Here is a 20,129-nt window from a genome sequence, read left to right on the forward strand (position 1 = left end):
GTTCAAGTTGAAGGCGAAGAGGGAGGTGTGACAACAGGGCGGGTGGAGGACACCCAAGAAGCGAGTTTAACGGAGAGAAGAGGCGAGAAGGCACAGACTTGGACACCTCGATCACTTGGGTACGCGTCCCGAAGGAGTTTGCTCATGCCGCGCGCAGAGGGTACGTCTTTAAACATGTTCACCGATAGCCACATTCAAGCAAGCCATTGAGGCGTGGCAAAGGTAGTGCCAAGCCTGGCTAAGATATGGAGCTTAATGCCGGGTGCGAGAGTCAAGATGGCGCACAGCCTTGAACCAGCCTGTAGCACAGTCGTCTCCGGCCGGGTCAATGATGCATTACGCCGAAGTACTTGGAAGGGGCAGAGGACAACAGAGAGCCAGCTAGGGTAAGACAAAGCCGGGGAAACCAGGTGCTGAGTACGGATAGGCGAGACAGAGAGTCGAACCCGTGTGGGCCTTGTGCGTGGACGGACACCTCGGCGGGAATGCTGTCCGGTGTTCATCCCATCTGCGCGCCCTGGGCACAAGAGTGAGGTTGGGCGGCATGGGCCGGCCGTTGTCTTCGTTCCTGGGGTGGGGGTAGGGGGGTGATATCGGCAAGGGCCAAGACCAAAGAGACTCCTGCACATGCAGGGAACATTTTCTTGGGCGGAGGACGTGAGTGGCCAGCCTCTACTCCCCTTACACAAGAACTGACCATCGTGCTGTATGCGTGCATGGCGGGTCGAAGCCGTGGTGCAATATTGCGTCGTTGGACGGGGCCAGGTCTCGAAGATGACGGCGGAGGTGGAGCGCGAGGGTAACGTAATGAGCACTTACTCGTCCGTCAGACCGATGGATAATCTCGGGCGTGGACGTGGACGTGGCTGGGGCGCGGGAGGGTGGTATTGATGCGGGAAGCGGGATGTGAGGCGCCTGCAACGGTTGAGGTCCGGCGTGGGGAAAAAGGACTGAAAATCATTGACCGAGAGATGCATGCGGTATTGCTTCCGGATGGGCAGATACGACGGGTGTGTCTTTTACGTTTTGGTTGAGGACGAGGTCGAGGCCGAGTCTGTGGCAAACGGCCAGAAACAAGAGCTTGAAAGCGCTCTTTGCACAAATCAATGCCTGTCTTTCAAGAAGCGACAGGCTACGTGCGTTGCGGGTGCTCCATCATGGCCAACGAAGGGGGCCATCTTGGTATGTCTTTCAAGTCTTTTCCGAGGCGGCAACGCGCAGTCGCCTGCAGCGGGTGCGATTGGAAAAGAAAGCCCGGTAGTGCGAGATCAGTCCAGAGGTATGTGACACTTGTGCACATTGTGACTTGGTCTGGTGTGGTTTGCAGGAGAACAATGGATGACGGGATCGTGTCTTTGGGAAGTCTCCGTATCAACGGTCCAAGGCTGCGGATGCAATGGCCGGCATCGTGGTGCGGCGAGCAGCCGGAAGGAAGAACGAAGCCAGCTCTAGAACGCCTGATGTTGGGTTGATCCTACAAGACATCTTCAGTCTCTCGCGATTAGTCGGAGTCCCCGACCATCTGCCTGATGAGAAGATGGATGTTGCGGCTGAAAGCCCGTCAGCATCACCAGCCGTAGACGTGGGAGAATCATTGGACTTGAGGTCTGGTCATGGCGTAATCGCTGGCCACGTCTTCCATGGAACTTGTAAGCCACGTCTGTGAGACTTGAGACTGAGACTGGCTGGATCGACAAGGGACATGCCGTAGCTAGCAGCAAGTAGGCTGGAGGCGGTCTTGCGATCGGATGAGAAGACGAGAATGAACCTGGGAAAAGTAGAAGCGTGTGTGCGAGGGTGTAAGCAGCGAAGGAAGAGTGAGGTGGGATGGGATGGGTCGAGATGACATGATGACATGACCAGGAACAGGGGAGCAAAGGGAGTTGAGTTGAGTTGAGTTGAGTTGAGTTGAGTTGAGTTGGGTTGAAGTGCGTTGAAGTGCGTGAGAGTAATAATAGAGACTGGCCCAAGACGGAAGGAGGTTAGCGCAGGAACAGGGGAAACATGTTTCTGCCCTATGGGAGGAGCTGCTCGGATCTGATCCTGGACCGGGAAAGAGGGGTAGCGAGCGGATGGGGAGGGGGCAACTGTGGGTTCTTTCCGTCCGTGCAGCGCTTCCAGCCGTGCCATATTTCTCATTGGCTGCAACCTCGATTACCTCATCAGCAACATCTAAATTGGGTTTAGCTTATGATGTGTCTTCCCCCAATCCCCATCTCTGTCTCCATCCCTATTCATCATTTTCCCATCCTCATACTTTGTGTATCTGTACTCTCTCGGCTCCAAGCATCTTTGTACTATCTTCACTTTGTTCCATCTACATTTAGCCCAAGCTGGCATGGCGGGTGTCCGGGACGCAGGCAGATCGGTCTGTCCCAGAGCAACCGTTTCCCGCCATGTCCATCGCTGCAGAGTATGATCAGCAAAGAAGAGACATTACTATAGAGTAGGACTTTGAGGTTTGGCCGGCCCGGCAAAGAAGCTCCTTGCAAGCCACACACAAGACACACAACCTACCTACATAGTGTCCATTGGTTCTCCTCCACCGCCACCGTTATTGTCAAGGATGCGTCTTACTCGACCCATCCACAGGGCTGACACCTTCATCGCCCTCGTGTTCGTTCCCTTCATCCTCATCCTCATCCTCATGCCTTCGATCGTCTGCCACGGTTATCCGAGCCTGGTCTGACAGACCGCACAGAAATACCCCAGTTGCCGATCCCCAGTCCGAGCCTGCAGCTTCAACTGAGCTGTCTCTCATCCAGACCTCGAAGGGTTGGCTTGGCGGCGACCATCTATTGACTGACTTGCAGATATTCGGCCATGGTCCCCTGCATCAACCAATGCCACTACACCATCCTCCATGCATGCTGATGCCCGGACAACAGCAGCCAGCAGCCAGCATGGTTATGGAGTGGCATAGGTATCCGTAGGCAGGCAACAGCCACCTGCGTCCGACTGGCCTTCACAATCTTCTTTCCACCTGCGTCACCGTGTCTTCACCCTGAATCATGTCACCGCTTTCGATATGCTGTCCCGCCCGAACCCCAAGTCTACCCGGATTGTTTTTGAACCATCCGTCAGAGATGCTATGAGTTGAGTTGAGTTGATAGTAACAGCGGATGTGCCAGATCCAACAGTTGGAAGACCTGTCCACCTGACTCGGCTTCTCGTTTCTTCGGTCACACGGCTTTCCCTCCTCGAATCCAAATACACCTGGGTAACGTTGCCAGCCCATCCCCGACGGCTTCCTGTCTCTGCAGGCTAAAAAGTGCATGCTTGTACGAATACTTCTGCCATCGTGGCTGTGCTGCTGCCATATCCCCACGCAACGCAGGACAGCCTGATCGTAGCACACCGTTTGCTAATTGCACACTGAGGTCCTACATTCTGTTTGGGTCCAGTATACTCATTTATACAAGTCTTGTACGTTGAAACGACCACTCCTGGACACGAGACATTGCCCTCGAGACCGGTCAAGCTAACACTGGCTCAACTCCTCGCCCGTGATTTCGCCGTTTCCGGGCCATAAGCTGAAGGAGGTGATTTGATCTTTCACCCTTCTACAGGCCGAAGACAAGGCTGGAGCGGTTCATGGTCAGCACCAAGCCCGCTACCTGTGCCCCAAGAAATGCCAACCACCTCCCCTCCCTGCCCACCAATCATCGAAGAACTGTCTTCCACCCCTCAAGAAGAACCAGTAGGAGCTTCCCAGCCGTGTCAGTCATCCTCTCAGAGCCTGCCGAGCCGGGCTTAGATCGGGGGGCCCGAAGAAGACTTGCATACAACCATCCCCTCCTCTGCTTCTACCACCCTCCCCTCCGTATTCTTGATTGCCTCTTCTTTCTCGAAGTCTTACAGGCCGGAACGGCCTTGCACACCACACAAACGGTAATGAATTGGATGGCACCTTCCAGTGGCAACAATCTTATCAGAACCGCTCCCGTCTTGGTGGCTCCCCTTCATAGGGCCACTCATTGCCACCGTACCGATTCGTCCGTCCGGGCACACGGCGAGAGCGACGCTGCGGGGTTTGATCCATATGCGTGCTGTTCATCTCACTGTTTTTTGTTTAATCTTCCACTACCCTTCATAGAACCATCCCAGGCGCGCTATTGCCGTGTTCTTCGGGTCTCGGGCACAGGCTCACTTGATCAATCTCAAGATATCCTTGACAGGGCTGCCCATCGCTTTGCAGGCCACTCGTCAGCCTCCGCCCGCTCTTCTGCTTATTCTCTTCTGCTGCGCTGCCTCCCAAAAGACTTCGCCACCGCTTCTGGGAGCACTGTGCTGCCTTCCAAATAAGCACGCCGACTGGCCACTATGTGCTGAGACAGCTGCCGGCGACGTGATATTTACCCCCCAGCGCCTCACCAAGCCAGTGACTTGACGAAGCTGTCGAAAGATGGTTTTCTTGCGTTGTGCCTGGCTTGTAGCCTTTGTCGGTCTCGTGGCCGGGCAATACGATGGATGGGACCTCGAGAAAGGCCAAGTCAGCTCGGAGATGTGCTTTTGGTACTCACCAAGAGGTCCGTAGCACCGTGTCATGACGGATACCCAGATGCTAACAAACCTGAAGCTGCTGTTATTCGCGACACTCTATGGCTTGACGGCGGCAGACTCTACTGGACTCCAACGTACCGAGATGGAAGTGAGGGGCCCCCGGAAACCCTGGGTACGTTTCAACGCGCATCAGTCGTGAGCCATCTTTGACATCCTTGCAGATAACCCTTTGGGTTTGATGTACTCGTTGAACTTCAGCAAGCCCTTTGACAAAACCACAAACATCACCACGCTGATCGCCACCAAGTCCAAGGCTTTGGGAGGCGTCGGCAACGCCAACAGCTTCGCACCAAACACCATCGACGGCGCGCTGCTTCACAACGACGCTGAGTTCTTCTTGTACGGGGGAGTCCTTCCCAAGCGGACGGATGCTTTCGATCCTCCGCCCGGCGATAAGGTGATGGCGTTACGTCTCCACGCATACGGCCCTGAAAAGCCTAGTTTTCAGAATGGCAGCGGCGACAATTATGATCTCGGGGACGACGTGACGCGGTACGTTGCCCATGGAGGAGCTGCCAGCGCTCCCTCCGAGAACAAGGCCTGGTATGTAGGCGGCATGCGCTCGCCTCTCTGGGGCGAGATGTACATGAGCAACCCGAACCGCTCGCTGAACGCCGTCAACGCCTCAAACACCCTGATCACTCTCGACATGTCCGAACAGCTATTCGAAAAGTTCTCGAACCAGTCGTTGCCAAGCATCATCCGTGCAAGAGCAAACCCCGAGGTCGTTTGGGTTCCTATCGGGGCCCAAGGTATTCTCGTCGTTCTGGGAGGTGTAACCTACCCCGAGTATGTCAACTTGAGTCACAAATCTGAAGACGCCGCCAAGAGCGTAAGTCCTGCGTCTATCGCTTATTAGCATCGTACCTAACGATTCGCACAGCAACAAGAGAGTCCCGCGTTCATGGAGACCATAGACATCTATGACGTAGCCGGCAACAAGTGGTACCAGCAGAAGACCGAGGGGATCAAACCCCCGGCCCTTGCCCGAGGCTGTGCTGTCCTGGCGCCGGCACAGGACTACTCGAGCTTTAGCATCTACTACTATGGCGGATACGACGGAATCAGTGCCCAAGAAGACTTTAGCGATGATGTCTGGGTTCTCTCCATCCCATCCTTCCAGTGGACCAAGGTCTATGAGGGTAGAGCTCTCCACGCGCGCGCCGGCCATCGGTGCGTGATGCCTTATCCTGACCAGATGATGGTCGTAGGCGGCTACACGGCCATGCCCGGGAGAGGGAATCCGCCCTGCCTCGAGGGAGGAATCATTCAAGTGTTCAATCTCTCGAGCGCAGAGTGGCTTGATGGATACAGTCCGAGCAAATGGTCCAACTACACCATACCGACCGCCGTCGTCAGCAAGATTGGAGGCGACGCAAAGGGATCAGCAACAAAGAAACAACCCGAGGGATCCGGATGGGCTGATCCAAGTCTGGCAGCCATCTTCGCGACGCCGTATGAGACTTCAAAGATCCAAACGTGGTATCCCTACACCGAGTCGAAGGAAACTACCCGGCCCACCATCCCGGACGGCGGAAACGGAGGCGGAGGCGGCGGCGGCGGTGGGACACCGAAGTGGGTTGCCCCCGTTCTCGGCGTCGTCCTCGGTCTCGTCTTCATCACCGCCATCCTCGTCGGCTTCTGCCTCTGGCGCCGCCGCAGGGTCCTCCGTCGCGGAAACGGGACCGCAACCCAGACGGAGGATAACGGCTCGCGCATCATCTCCTGGATCAGGGGCCAGCCAAGCGAGCCGGCCAAGGCGCCTACTGTCACAACCGAGGAGACGCTTTCTAATCAGGACATGGCCGAGGTCCGCACGCCGCCTCCGGCGCCCGCGGCGTCGCCCGCACCGCGGCATTTTGTCCACGAAGTGGCCGATACCCAAATCATCGCCGAGCTTCCAGGTACGTTTTTGAAAGACAAACATTTTCTAAGCGGTAGATGACGCTGACCAACAACCTCAAGACACATCGCCGCGCCCGGAGCTTCACGGGGTCGGCCTGACGCCCATCGAAATCATCAACAAGCACACCCACTTCGGCACCGGGCAAGGCTCCAACGTCCCCAACCAATCGTCCTACTACGCCTCCGTCTCCAGCAATGAGAACGCGTCCACCCTCTCCCGCTCCTCCGGCGTCCTCGGCTACCAAACCCGCGCCCAGTCGCCCGACCCGGGACCCCCATCGCCACCGATCGGCACGGCCGTCGTGCCCGCGCCCGCGGGGGGCCGCGTCGGCTCCGACGTCTCCGGCCTCAGCGACCGCGACGCGAAGCATCTGAGGAGTCTCAGCGAGGCGACGGTGAGCTCGGCATCGTCGGGCGGCGAACAGGGCGGTGCTGGCGGTGGGCCGACGGCGAGGGAGCAGCAGCAACAGCCGCGCGGCGTCCCGACCACGGTGCCCGAGACGCCGACGCCCGGTCACCCGAGCCCGTTGAGCCCGCCGACGGGGGCGTCGGACGGGGAGGACTACATCAGCGCGAGGATGCTGCCTGTGAGCCCGGCGGGTACGGCGACGATGAGAAGGAGCATGTTCCACGAGAGCGAGGATGATCTTGGATCGAGGAGGTGATTTACGATAGGGTCTTCATGGCACAACGATTGTACATTGGCGTTGAATGATTCCAAGTCTGCTTATATCATCTTTCACGTAACCTCCATCGCTCAGCGCGCTTGGTCTGAGAACGCGTTCTCGGTCGATCCAGCATGCTTCCTTTTACCACCTTGTCTAACAGTGCTCACAGAAGAAGGAAACAAGATGGGACCATGATCCCAAAGTCCGACAGCAGTGACGATGGGCCGGCTCGTTTCGTAGTCCGATGGTATTGACGAACTGGGCGGGATTCGTTTCGGAAAAGAAGGAAAATAGCAGACATGATTTCCAAGATATGGACTTCCGTGGTTTTCTGGCCAGCTGACTCCCAAGCGAGGTTTTCCGTTGTTATTGTAGTACTATACATGATAGCCTCGACGGCCGGAAACGCCTTTCACCACGGCCCCAGCATATGTGAAGATGTTCCGTTCCCATAACGCACTGGAACCATCCTTGTTTCCCCCCAGCACAACCCGAAGAAACGGCAAGAGTGCTTTGCTTACACGGTCATTCTTTGCCCATGTCCGAGACACAAGTTTTCCCATCAGAAGCTTGTTCCAGAGACAGTGAAAAGAGAGGGGGGGTTCCTCGATTGAACCGCTTGTGCGAAAACACAAGGCCGGAGCCGAGTCGCAGGCGGCCGGCCGTTTCTGAACTAACAGCCTGTCAAGAGAGGGGGTTTTCCACGTGTTGAGAGACCATGCTACAACCATGCATTGAGCGGAGTTGACGCTCGAAGCTCATATAGAAACTTGGTAATACGAAGGCTAGTCCGTGTCGAGTTTTGCATACATTTTGACGGTGACCACGAGTAGGTAGCCGCAAGTCAACTGCTTGCGCGACAACAACACGCCACAAAGTTCACCATTTATCAGGCTTCCTGCGGTATATCTATGATTCGAGGAGAATGAGCAACAACGGTCCATTCTGACTGGTAGCGGTGGCGCGGTTCCATAACACCATCCTCTAGCTGGTAGAGCAACACGGCATCACAAGTCCGTAGCCTCTGGCCGACAAGACGTTGGAGAGAACCCGAGGTACTACTCCATGGAAGTGACTCAGCCGCCAGAAACGTGTTTCGATAACCCATCTTCTACCTACTTCCTATTCTCCAACTACCCCCTCCCCGGTATCGAATAGTAAACCGAGACACCTGCGTACCGCGCATCATGAGGCTCACGTTACTTCCGCGCTTAGAGCAGTTAACTCGGCGCCGTCCGGATCCACGCTACTCAGCACGTCGTCAAGCTCGATGCCAGATCCGGCCGGAGCAACGCCGCCAGCCTCGCCGCCAAGGCCACGATGACCATCGTCGTCATATGCGAGAACGAGTAGTTCAGAACGCACGAGGGCCGTCTGCGCCAGGATCCCGCGCGACCGCTTCATCGTGCTGGTCTCCAACAGCGACCGCGGCGACGAACACCGGGACCATCAGGGCCGGGCCGGCTTTGCCGACAGGAACCGGACCGAAATCAGTATCCTCCGCATCCTTCTGCCGCGTCACGGACCGCCCCGCCTTCGCGATCCACCAAAGGGACCCCAGCACCGCCAAGGCGTTCTGATCCGTGGGCGCGCCGGAGATGGTCGGCTCCGACAGCCTGATCCGCGACGGTAAAGGCGAGGGCATGATCATGGGCGTGGTGCTCGCGGCGATGACTCGGCGCTGGTCATGTCGGGTTCCTCGACGCCGACAACCAAATCCCCGGCTCGGTGCTTGAGCACGACGACGGGGGCAACGAGCACGTGAGCGGCATGCGCGCGCAGGTGTTCCACATGCTTGTGCCACTCGCTTGTCTGCGCCGCCATCGATAAGGAAGTCCCTGCACAAGTGAATGGTGGACGAAAGAGATGCTGAGCCGCGGTCAGCTTCCGTCCAGGGAACGGGTCTACCCGGCCCTTGACGACCTGGACCAGGTTTGTCTTTACAGAGTGCTGCTAGGAAGGTTCCAGAGTCACTAGGTGATCGCGCTGAATGTTAAGCTTGGGGATCGCTTGCCTAGTTTCCGATCTTCTTTTGGCCGAGGTCTGGTGGCTGGCAGGATGGCTGACAGTTATATGGGTAGGTATCGCCCTAATGATAATGTATTGGTATCGCATGTGGCCGGCTCGCCGTACCTACAGAAAAGCAGCCTGTCGATTACAAGAAATGAATGTAACTGGGGCTTCGGCTTCAGCCTCTTTGCTGCTTTAAATGGAGGAATGTCGGTATGGTTCAAGTGCAGTTAGTTCATGACAAAATACAAACTTCATTATGACTGAGTCAAAGACGTGAGCAGCGTCTTGCTTGATGCATCCTTCGCGTTCTTCTGATATCTTTTCAGCCATCATGGGCAACTTTGCTCATCATCAGCACTCAAAGGAAAATCACCGGTGGTGGGCAACGCATGCTGTCATCATTTATCGTCTCTTCGCTTGGTCGCGTCGTAGAAATACACTATAAACCCATGCCATCGTGTCATGCCTCGCCGACCTTACGCTGCTTCTCTCGCGGGGAATGGGTGGAGGAACTGATGCTGGCCTTGGACGACGAATGTCTCAGCGACCTTTCTGCCACCGACTCGGCGCCGGAACCAGTTTCGCCGCGACTGGCGTTGCTCTCCCTGGCCAGGGGCGAGGGAATCTCGGGTGTGACGGATCTCGACTCGATATTCGGACGCTTCGACTTGGACACGGATGCCATCTTCTTCCTCCTCTTGTCCGACGCGTTGGAACCGGTGCTCGCCTTCCTACTGACGGTGCCGTCGCCGTCGTCGCTCGTAGCAGCGACGGAGGGCGCCAGGCTACGGTTGGAGCTCGTGGAGCTGCGACGATGGACACTGGTACTGCTACTGCGGCGTCGATGCTCGCGCTCGATGGCGGCGGCACGGGGGTGGATCGTCGTCTTCTCCGGGACGTGTTGGTGGCGGACGGGGGCGGGGCCGGAGCGGTCGATGCGATGCCAAGGCAGCCACCAGAAGATGCCCCAGCGCTGTTTGGCGACTTGGCGGTCGCGGGCAGCGAGCTTCTTCTGGATGATGGCGCGGCGCTCGTTCTCCTTCTCCCAGTATTCGGTGCGGTAGATCTCCCAGTTTTCTCGGAATGTCGGGGTGAAGGGCTTGGCCAGCAGGAGCAGCTTGACGTAGTCGCCGCCGGGGGCTAGGTCCTCCTCGTGGCCGCCTTTTTCTTCGTCTTCGACCAGGACGGGTAGCGTTGGATGGTTCTCGGCGGTGAGGTTCAGCTCCTTCTCGACCTCGCGCAGGGTGGAAGGTTCGACGTAGCGGTAGGAGGAGCTCGCGGTATGGGAGAAGAGGCCATATGTCAGGAAGAAGCCAATGGTGGAGAGAAACTCGGCCCACCAGGGTCGTCGGATAATAACCAGCTTGGCGTTGAAGCCTCGGAGTCCTCTGTTGGAGATGGCGAACCAACGTCGTGGCCAACGTATGCCCCGTTCCCAGATGCCCGTAGCCCAGACCAGTATGGCGGTCATGACACCGCCCATGAAGCAGATTTTCTCGAATGTCTCGACGCCCCAGTAAACGGAGCCGCCGATGCCGCGGCCGTCCTCGCGCGGGGCGAAGAAGAGGGCGTAGCCAAAGCCGCTTATCCAAGCGGTCAGCAGAGTGAAGAAGAAGGTGTGATGGCGGCGGCGGGCGCGCAGCTCGAGGTACTGGGCGCGCAGGGAAGCCTCAAGGATGAGGAGGTTCAGGTAAATCATGGACGGGGAGCTCGGGGTGTGGCTCAAGGGGTCGCCCTGCTTGCCCGAGTCGGGGACAACGCCGGTGGTGCCGACGGCGGCCTTCATCTCCTTACCGGGAGGCGGGGCGCCCTTGACGAGCGAGTCGAGCTCGTCGGCCATGGTGGTGGTCGTGAGTAGCGAATGATGCTTGGGCGTGCCGTGGGAGGAAGATTTCGACGGCGATGCGGCGGTCAGGTTCCCTTCGGAACGGGATTGAGGGAGGGAGGGGCCTTGACGGCAGCCGTGGTCAGCAACGCTTTGCCGACATGCGCGGTGGTCGGAGCGGAGGGTGCAGGTGCAGGTGCAGGTGCAAGCGCAAGTGCAAGTGCAGAAAACGGGTGAGCAGACACCGAGAATGCTGCGTTTGCTGCACTGCCCGTGTTGTGCGTTTGTGTGTGTGGGAGGAGTGGACGAAGCTCCGTCGACGTCTGCCGGCGAGAGACAAGACAAGGGCGGAATTGGGGGAATTTGGTAGTCAGATGTCAATCAGGCCGGCACAGGTTGGTGGTGGTGGTGGTGGTGGTGGCTTGGGTGTGGAAACTCCTCCGCCTGGTGGCAGGTGTGGACAGCAGAACGTCATAGCGAGGTGGGATGGCCCGAGCGCAGTAACCGATAAGCGATAACGATAGCGATAAGGCTTGTTGTTGGGGAGTGGAGAGAGAGAGGGAGCACTTTTTGACATGTGCAATTTTGGTTGAAGACTGAAGGGTGCAGATTTCAGTACTTTCATGTGGCGTCGCCAGTCGCCAGGTTAGAGGAGAGATACACATTGTCCAGGCTGACCGACGCAGAACCAGCTAGGTAAGGCCTACCTACGCATGTTGTATCTACAATATTAAGTGCACTCATTTTCCCAACTCACGTGTATTCGTACATGACAGTGGCTGAAGAAAGAGTTCTTCCGCAGAGCCGATGGGATAGATATGAGACACGTTTGTCAGCTACGGACCCGAGATGTTCTGTCTCAATCAATTCCCGATCGTGTCATTAGACGTTTTGAGACACCTTCGTCTCTTCTCGTGCCAAAGCCAATCGGGGTTCTGCAGGAAGGTCTTTCGCACGTTTATTATGCATTCTCCGAATAACATCTGTACACCGTATCCGTACTCACCATCAGATTGTTGCCTGCATTGAGCCAGTGCCCCCTGGACCGCTGCTTACTGCATCCGGGTTAGACCGAAGGCCTGCGATCAGTAACAAGCAGCATCAGTAAACATCATCACTGGTGGCTCAGACGGGGCGGCCGGGCCAGAGTGTTCCAGGGGACAGGCTGCCTATTTCTGCAGTGAACCAAACCACTGAGTACTACAAGTACGTAGACGACAACGGGAAATCGGGGGCTTGGGGGGCTCCTTACTACCGACACGGCGCAATTCAACCCGCCGCCCCACTCGCCAGCTCGCCAAACCCGCTAAACTCCGAGTGCTAAGTCCATCTATCGTCTATCGCCCATGAACCGATCCCGCAATCACTGTACGGAACGTGATCCATCCCCCATTCCGCGTCTCTGGTCCATCGTCCGTGGTGCGTGTCCACCCCTGCCACCAAACCCCTGCCGCTCAACCGCTCTGGCTGCCTGGCCCAACAAGCTTGTCGGTTTTTTTACGGAGCACACGGGGGGCCCAGGGGGTGGGGGGGGATGTCTTTACTGTTTCCTCCCACTCTTCGACTCGCAACAACCCATACACGCCCTTCTGTGCTTCTACTGCGTCACCACTCACTCCTCGCCTCGTCTTACCCGTCTCCCTTAACGCCGTCCCTTTGTCCTACACGGTACTCTATATTCCGTACACCGTCAGCTCGCTGCTGACTGATGAGTCGTCGCAAGTTTCATTCAACCCGCTGCCCGGACTCGCACACCCGCCGCCCGCGGCCACACTGACACCACTCTTCACTCCCCTCCCCCGGAACCCTTTACTCTCTCTTGTTACGCCCATATATAGACGGTTCCCCCGTCGCCACCCACCAGGCTTCCGGCATGCTACACCAACAAACTGCCTCTACTCTAGTAAACGGGTCGCGACTCAAGCTTGCTTCCTCATTCATTACTACCTCCACCACGGCCACCGTCAAGTCTCCCGCCCCCAGCGTACGTGCCTCCTCCGAGGACTCCGTCCCTCGCCGATCCCACCAGACAATGGCCGCCGCCGCCGCCCCTCCCGCCGCCCCCACCGCGACAACCCGGCCCCCGGGCACCTACTTCCCTCTGGGATACAAAGATGCCGTCTACCAATGGGTAAGATCACCAGCATGAGCTTTGCCTTGTCTCCGTGTCGTTCTCGTTCCTTTCCGCTGACGAGAGCGTCTACAGTGGAGCAGCGTCACCCCCCAACAGGCCGAGCGAAACGTCCTCAGCCACATCCCCTACCTGAAAGAGGCCCGCGAGAACGCCTCCCTCGATTCCGACAAGCATGACCCCTTCGGTCCGCGGGTATGGAAGTCGCAAATGGTCGAGCTCTCCGGGAAGGATCGCGCCCTGAACGAGTACTCTATCGAGCGTGTCGGCGAAGAGGTCGACAACAACCTCGTCATTATCCACGGCTACGGCGCAGGCCTCGGTTTCTTCTACAAGAACTTTGAGCCACTGTCCCGCCCCAAGGGCTGGAAGCTCTACGCCCTCGACATGCTTGGCATGGGTAACTCCACAAGACCGCCTTTCAAGGTCACCGCCAAGGACCAGCAGGGCAAAACGGCCGAGGCTGAGGCCTGGTTCATCGATGCCCTCGAGGAGTGGCGGAAGAAGCGCAACATTGACAAGTTCACCCTCATCGGCCACTCCCTCGGCGGCTACCTCTCTGTCGCCTACGCGCTGAAGTACCCGGGCCACCTCAAGAAACTCATCCTCGCCTCCCCCGTCGGCATCCCCGAGGACCCTTACGCCGTCAACGCAGCCATGCCCGAACCCGAAGAGTCGACGTTCCAAAACGAGTTCACCCAAGACCAAAACACCGTCACCAACGACGACCGGAACTCCATGACGTCCCGCGCCAGCAAGAGCGGCGCCAAGAACTCAAACAACGCGCCGAAGCGCCCCTTGCCGGGCTGGCTCGTCTGGCTATGGGACGCCAACGTCTCCCCCTTCAGCATCGTCCGCTTCACAGGGCCCCTTGGCCCGCGCTTTGTCTCCGGATGGACCTCACGCCGCTTCAACCATCTACCCCCGGCCGAGTCGCAGTCCCTGCACGACTACGCCTTTTCCATCTTCCGCCAGCGGGGCAGTGGCGAGTACGCGCTGCCCTACATTCTCGCGCCGGGCGCCTTCGCCCGCAGTCCCATGGTGAACAGGATAGACGGCGTCGGCCGGCAGATCATCGAGAAGAACGGCGAGAAGCTCAAGGAGACGGGCGTCCCCATCGTCATGATGTACGGCGAGAACGATTGGATGGACGTCGCCGGCGGATATGCCGCGGAGGAGAAGCTCAAGCAGGCGAAACTGCAGGCCCTCCTCAAGGGCACCGACGAGGAGAAGAGGAGAGAGAACGGGTCCGCCAAGGTGCTCATTGTTAATAAAGCCGGACACCACCTCTACCTCGACAACGCCAGCCAGTTCAACGACTACATACTGAAAGAGATGGAAGAGACACAAAACAGCAAGCTATAGACGCACATTGTCTTTTTTTCTTCTTTTCTTTTCGAGAGGGATGTTGAAAACGCTGGCGGTAGGGCTTCACAGCACTCGCCAGCCAAGAGGATTTTCACTTGTCTGGGGCGTTTTCTGTTTTGTTTGTTTCTGGGAGTTGCATTGCATGACTACAAATACAGTTCGAGCCTGACATGGCCGACGGGGAATATCCAGTGGGAGCGTTTGCTTTAGTCACTGAGTCTGCTCAGCCGGCTCATATAGATGGACACTAAGAAAGACACTGTGCATTTCTTCTCTATCTGGTTCTGGTGCGGATGCCCGTGAATATGCCGGAGGGCTCGTGCCAGGGTTATGGTTAGTGCCGGGGCTCGGCCGGCCCCCGCATCGCAGCTCTATCCCCGTCTCGACCGAAACCTTGCTCAACGTGCCCCGATAGGCGTCAGACGTCCATCCAAGAAGGAAGAATAGGAAGAAGAAAAGAGCAGTCGACTTGCCGCAATCGAATTGACCTACAAGCGACGCAACTGAAGTGTTGAATAAGAGGGTCAACCAACTATGCTGCTGCCGTGTTGGCCTGCAGCCCCGATCGATGTCTTTGCAGTTCGTATTGAAACGCCGTTAGGATGCCAGCGAAATAGGTAACGACACCACCACTGCTGGAGACCTTTCATGTGTCTTGATTTTCTTGGATGACACTGGTGTACCGAGCAGCTATAGGTAACTGAGACCGCTCTGCCAATTGGGGCTGCAAACCCCACTCCATGTTTGCTACTGCTCAAGAAGGCAATTATTTCATTTCTCGGCGTCCCATCCCTCCGCGGACCTGAAATCAACAGTGTCACTGGGGTGGCTTGTCAAGAGACTCTTCGTCTTGCATTGAAGCCATCACAAGCATTACATGGGTGCCGTTTGTACTCATCGCTTTGTTATTTGACCGCAACACCTCACTCTCCAACACCCTTGTCACCCGCATGTACTACAGCTCTAGATTATATAGAGGCCATGGTTGTTGTTTTTGCCCAATCTTCCCAGGACTTCAAGCCCCTCTGTCTGATTCTCTTTGCCAACTTCCAATGTCTAGAGCGCCTGGTATCCTTCAACATTGTCCAGCTTCCTCTCAACCTCGTCTTCATTCATCATATCCACATGCGTCGCCATCTCAAATCACCCCTACCTCCAGCCTTAGCACAGCGGTTGCTAAACCTCGACGAGTTCTTATACCAGGACACCGCAACTTTACATCTCAAGCTACCTGCACATATGCTTGGCCCGGCAGTCGGTAAACTTGCCCATAGTTCCCCATCTGGGCATCGTTGCCATTTACTTCAAGCTGCCAACTTTCATGCTGGGCTCAGCAATCTCTAAGCTTGCTCATGTTGCCAAGTCAGTGGAATCATGGCTTGCTATCTGAAGTCAAAAGTGACCTTCTAGCTGAAGTTGTCTACTCATATGCTCAGGTCGGCAACCAACAGCAAACTTTCTCAAGCCTCTTGATCAGGGTACCGAGGCCTTCTATCCGAAGTCATCTGTCCATATGCCTCACTCAGCGGGCTGTGACCTGATGTTAAGCGACTCAGTAAGGGACATTGTGACCTTTCATCCCAACATCGATTCTCGCTTATCATGGTGGCGATGCTGAAGCAGTGAATCATTGCCTACCCTTTGCCAATGCATCCTCATGGTATATAACTGACCTTTCCAAACCCTTAATCACCGTCACTTCGGCCATTCAGCCAAAAACACACTCATTCTTTCTGCCCCCAAAGCCTAAGCCCAAGCAAGCCCAGGCCCAAGCCCAAGCACATCAGTAACTCTCACTGCAGCATTCATTGTTGCCAACCGACCATTTCTTTCTCTCTGGAGCCACCGAAGGGATTGACTTTCTAGCAATCTTCTGTCCACCTTATCACTGCACTGGTTGCCTTGAAAGCCACCACGCCATCGCAGCTTCCCCGCAAAGCTTCCGAGTAGAAAGGTGTTGCCGACTTGTATCACAGCATTGGCCATTGCAACCAACCAACCAACCCATTTCTCTAGAAACCGTCCAAAAGGTTTGTTTGCCTTGTCGGCGACCTATCAGCAGCTTTGTTGCTAACCCACTGTCTTGAAAGCATTCAGGCCATCCGAACAGCCTCACAAAACTTCTCCCGCTGGAAGGAATATCCCATTCAGGGCTGCCAGGATGTCCGGCCCTTATCCAGACCAGTTTCCCTTCTCCTCGGACAACAGCTACCAGCCACCCCATATATATGAACAGGGCTACAATCAAAACACCTCTACCTACATGTACGACCAGTACCACCAGCCACCCCACGTCCCGCAGTCCGTCGCCCAGCCGCAGTATTACCAGCCAGGATACTCGCAAGCCCGGCCATACACAGTTCCCGACGACAACGACAACGACGAATACGACGGCCGACGCCCGTCCAAACGCCTCCGTTCCGGCTACCGGTACCGCGATCGGAGAACTTCCTCAATCCCGGCCCCCCCTTGGGATCCCAACCGCTCCACAACCCCGGACTTCGAACCTCCCCTCCAAGCGCGCATCTTCTCCCCCCGAAGCATCCCGGGCGGTTACTCCGCCACCCTCACGGCGTCCCTCTCGATCCCGGACACCGTCGATGACGAGGAGCGCCTCCGCCGGCAATCCGAGATCAAGCACATCCTCCAGTCGACCACCCCCACGGCCCTCCCAGCCCCCTCGCCGCGCGTCAAGAGCCCGCGCCCGACGTCCGTCTCGGCCCCGTCCCCGACATCCGTCTACCGCATACGCGCCCGCCCGAAGGAGATCCAGGTCGGGCCCATGCTCTCGCCCCGCTACCTCGGCGCCTTCACCCGCGTCGACGACGTCCCCGCTGGCCCGGAGCGTGACGCGGCGGTGGAGCACAACAACCGCCTCGCGGCCGCGCGGCTCGCCGAGCTGAAGCGGCGCAACAACGCCGCGGCGTCGCGTAGCCGGAACCGTAGGGAGCGCGCCGTCGTGGGCCGCACCGAGGCGCTCTCGGCCGCGAGGGCGCAGATGCACTGGTGGAAGGCTAGAGCCGTCTCGCTCGGCGCCGCGGCGGGTGAGTGGGACGCGCTGCCGGAGATGGCGGTGCGCGAGGCCCTCGTGGCGGACTACCGCGTCGACGCCCTGGACTACTCCCGCGACGACCCCGGAGAGGCCCTCGCCGAGGCCAAGACCGCGAGGAAGGCTGGCGTCGCCAAGAAGAAGAGAAAAGCGGCGAGCACGTAGTGAGGAGGAGGTAAAGAGTGAAGAAGAACGAGAGAGAGAGGGAAAAGGAGATTGTGTGGTGCGGGTATTTGTTGGACAAAGTCAGTGGAGATCTTGAGAGGCTGGGCTTCTCTTTTTCCTTTTTTTTTTGGGGGGGGGGGAGGGGGTTCTTTTGACGGGATATCATCGTTCTGCTTTGCTACATCTGAGTTTTAACTTTTGCTTTAAGGGGAGCAGGGAGGAAAAAGGCTTCATTGGAATGGTTAAAGGACAGGTGTACGGATATCTACAAGGGCAGATTTCGCGAGCGGACTCTTAACCACAGGGGGAAAATCCCAAGCTTCAATACGACAATTGGTTTCCATTACAAGCCGACGTGGACTGTGTTCGACTGTGGTGATGGCGAAGACACAAGTAAACCCAGCAGTTGCAGAAGCCATCCGGAGCCTTCGTGAGAAGTGAGGGACATCTCTTCTTGCAGAGTGAGCAACCGGACGTACGGAAGAAACATAGGATACCATAGTCTCCGCGTTTCTTCCATTACACTGTCCGACTTGACAACAGTCGATCACGGCGGAGTCGTGAGACTCCTTTCTGAAGACATAAAAAAGTCCAACAGTGATTCCAACAGTGATAGCAGCTCGGTCAATTTCATTAGCTGCTGATAGTAACCAGTGGTATCTCTCGTCCAAAGCGTCATAAGCAGTTCAGGCCCATCATCTATCTCCCAAGGAGAAAAACAGCCCCCCTTCGTTCACCGTCGGAACACGGTGGGCGGTTACTGCGTACGGCAATCCTCCATCCCAGGCCCAAACTCCGGTCATTACCCAAGTGCAGTCAGTCAAATTCCAAATCCTCCTTTTCTGTCACCCTCAAGTGACTGTTCTAATGCTCTCCTCCGCAGGCGTGTGTTTCGTTTCATGTAATGTGCGACAGAGCTGACTGACGGCGTTCCCGCCGCCGCAGGCGAGCCTCTACTGCTCGCTGTCAGACGGCCGAGAGCGCGACTTGCTCTCGGCCTGGAGGCCGCCCATCTCGGACCCGTGGCCCGTCGAGACCCCGTAGCAATCGGGGTCCGACAGACACCCCTTGATGTAGTAGAACAGCACGATGACCATCAACACCCTAGATCACTCTTCGTCAGCTCATGACCTTTCTTCATCTCAAGGGAAGAAAGGGAGTTTATCGCAATTCCCAAAACATACCAGTTGATAGCGCCGACGGCGGCGGCCCCGGCCATGCTCCCGCCGTACCGCTTCTCCTCGGTCGTCGGGCCGAAGCAGGTACTCTGAATGCACGTGTTGCCGAGGAACAGCGCGGCGATGCTCGCGGACCACGCCCACCCGGACAGCCAGAAGAGGCAGGTGGCGGTGTAGCCGACGAGCACGACGACGCGGAGGTACAGGTGCGCCGCGAAGCGCTCGGCGGCCATGGCGCCGCCCAGAACGACGACGGTGAAGAGGGACTAGCAGACGAGGTTAGCGGAGGATGTTCCTGCCTGGAACCTTCACCTCAGAAGATCTCTTGCGGACAGGAGACGACTCGCGGCTCGCGAGGACCTGTGAATCGAGAAAAGGGGGAGCAAGCAGTAGCAAAGGAGGAGGGGGGGTCAAAAGGAACGTACGACGAAGAGCATGAAGCCTGGCGGCCCCGTGTAGCTGCTCGAATAGGCGCCCAGAAGTGACAGGCAGTAGGCGCAGGCGGCGAGGACGGCGAGCGAGAGCACCAGGGTGGCGACGCGGACGACGGAGAAGAAGACCGGCGTCGGCGGGACGCCCTTGCCCATGAGGCCTCTGATGTTATTCGAGCCCGTCATTTTTTTTTTTTTTTCCTTTTCTTTTCCTTCTGACGATTCCTTTTGTGTATTCGATTCGAGGGAGTGGCGTGTGTGGAAACGAGTTGGTAACCGAGGGTCCTTTCGAGTCGGGATGGCCTTCACTACGATTCTCAACTTGACTATTAGATAGGTGTTGAGCCTGTTGTATTGCGACGGTGAATGATCTTTGACGATTAAAATGTGAGAAGGAGCCTTGGTCTTCACCGTTCACTTGGAAGCAAATAAAACCACAACAGACAACGGAAACGAGAGTGTTGAATGACGGCAGGACAAATCAACAAACCAAGCCCTCAACGAACACCACCCGCGCGCGCTGGGGAAGTCGGTTTCCTTATACACACAAATACACACACACATACACATACACACAGAGAGAGAGAGAGAGACTGATTCACACTCGAGCTACAGGAGAACCATCCCCCCTTCAAACATGCCCAGTCCGTGGTCTTGCATGACGACGGCCCCAGCCCGAGAGATTTGACGTGGGAATAGAAAAAGATCCAAACTCATGGGCCTGCGCCACAGTTTCGTTTCCAATGGGTCATGACCCAACTCCGGGCCAACTCCTGAAAAAGGCTCCTAAAAAAGACGCCTGGATTAACACTTCCATAGAGAGACGAACATAC

The 20,129-nt window shown here is 57.0% G+C and overlaps 8 protein-coding genes across 8 annotated transcripts; 4 read left to right on the top strand and 4 right to left on the bottom strand.

The window, feature by feature from the left end:
• Window positions 1-993: 993 nt before the first annotated feature.
• On the top strand, window positions 994-1,287 carry CDEST_11059 (uncharacterized protein; the record flags this gene model as incomplete). Its single annotated transcript, XM_062927215.1, has 1 exon — window positions 994-1,287. One exon carries the CDS (start codon window positions 994-996, stop codon window positions 1,285-1,287), a length of 294 nt encoding a protein of 97 aa, XP_062783266.1.
• A 200-nt stretch (window positions 1,288-1,487) lies between these two features.
• On the bottom strand, window positions 1,488-2,130 carry CDEST_11060 (uncharacterized protein; the record flags this gene model as incomplete). The annotated part of the gene is made up of 2 exons (XM_062927216.1): window positions 1,488-1,961; window positions 2,089-2,130. 2 exons carry the CDS (start codon window positions 2,128-2,130, stop codon window positions 1,488-1,490), a joined length of 516 nt encoding a protein of 171 aa, XP_062783267.1.
• An 891-nt stretch (window positions 2,131-3,021) lies between these two features.
• CDEST_11061 (Putative galactose oxidase/kelch, beta-propeller, kelch-type beta propeller) lies at window positions 3,022-7,133 on the top strand (the record flags this gene model as incomplete). Its single annotated transcript, XM_062927217.1, has 5 exons — window positions 3,022-4,529; window positions 4,580-4,675; window positions 4,725-5,395; window positions 5,447-6,467; window positions 6,529-7,133. The coding sequence occupies exons 1-5, from the start codon at window positions 4,406-4,408 to the stop codon at window positions 7,131-7,133; spliced, it is 2,517 nt and encodes an 838-aa protein (XP_062783268.1). The 5' UTR covers window positions 3,022-4,405.
• Window positions 7,134-8,490: 1,357 nt separating this feature from the next.
• On the bottom strand, window positions 8,491-8,787 carry CDEST_11062 (uncharacterized protein; the record flags this gene model as incomplete). The annotated part of the gene is made up of 1 exon (XM_062927218.1): window positions 8,491-8,787. The coding sequence occupies one exon, from the start codon at window positions 8,785-8,787 to the stop codon at window positions 8,491-8,493; it is 297 nt and encodes a 98-aa protein (XP_062783269.1).
• A 428-nt stretch (window positions 8,788-9,215) lies between these two features.
• CDEST_11063 (Putative sporulation-specific protein Spo7) lies at window positions 9,216-11,365 on the bottom strand. The gene has a single exon (XM_062927219.1). It carries the CDS (start codon window positions 10,987-10,989, stop codon window positions 9,610-9,612), a length of 1,380 nt encoding a protein of 459 aa, XP_062783270.1. The 5' UTR covers window positions 10,990-11,365; the 3' UTR covers window positions 9,216-9,609.
• Window positions 11,366-11,791: 426 nt separating this feature from the next.
• Window positions 11,792-14,740, top strand: CDEST_11064 (Putative alpha/beta hydrolase-1). Its single transcript, XM_062927220.1, has 2 exons — window positions 11,792-13,105; window positions 13,181-14,740. Exons 1-2 carry the CDS (start codon window positions 12,848-12,850, stop codon window positions 14,468-14,470), a joined length of 1,548 nt encoding a protein of 515 aa, XP_062783271.1. The 5' UTR covers window positions 11,792-12,847; the 3' UTR covers window positions 14,471-14,740.
• A 1,894-nt stretch (window positions 14,741-16,634) lies between these two features.
• Window positions 16,635-17,687, top strand: CDEST_11065 (Putative basic-leucine zipper domain-containing protein; the record flags this gene model as incomplete). Its single annotated transcript, XM_062927221.1, has 1 exon — window positions 16,635-17,687. The coding sequence occupies one exon, from the start codon at window positions 16,635-16,637 to the stop codon at window positions 17,685-17,687; it is 1,053 nt and encodes a 350-aa protein (XP_062783272.1).
• Window positions 17,688-18,640: 953 nt separating this feature from the next.
• On the bottom strand, window positions 18,641-19,482 carry CDEST_11066 (uncharacterized protein; the record flags this gene model as incomplete). Its single annotated transcript, XM_062927222.1, has 4 exons — window positions 18,641-18,791; window positions 18,872-19,131; window positions 19,172-19,225; window positions 19,291-19,482. The coding sequence occupies 4 exons, from the start codon at window positions 19,480-19,482 to the stop codon at window positions 18,641-18,643; spliced, it is 657 nt and encodes a 218-aa protein (XP_062783273.1).
• Window positions 19,483-20,129: the final 647 nt, after the last annotated feature.

The sequence above is a fragment of the Colletotrichum destructivum genome, chromosome 7, assembly GCF_034447905.1.
Source record: "Colletotrichum destructivum chromosome 7, complete sequence".
In the NCBI taxonomy this organism is placed as follows: domain Eukaryota; kingdom Fungi; phylum Ascomycota; class Sordariomycetes; order Glomerellales; family Glomerellaceae; genus Colletotrichum; species Colletotrichum destructivum.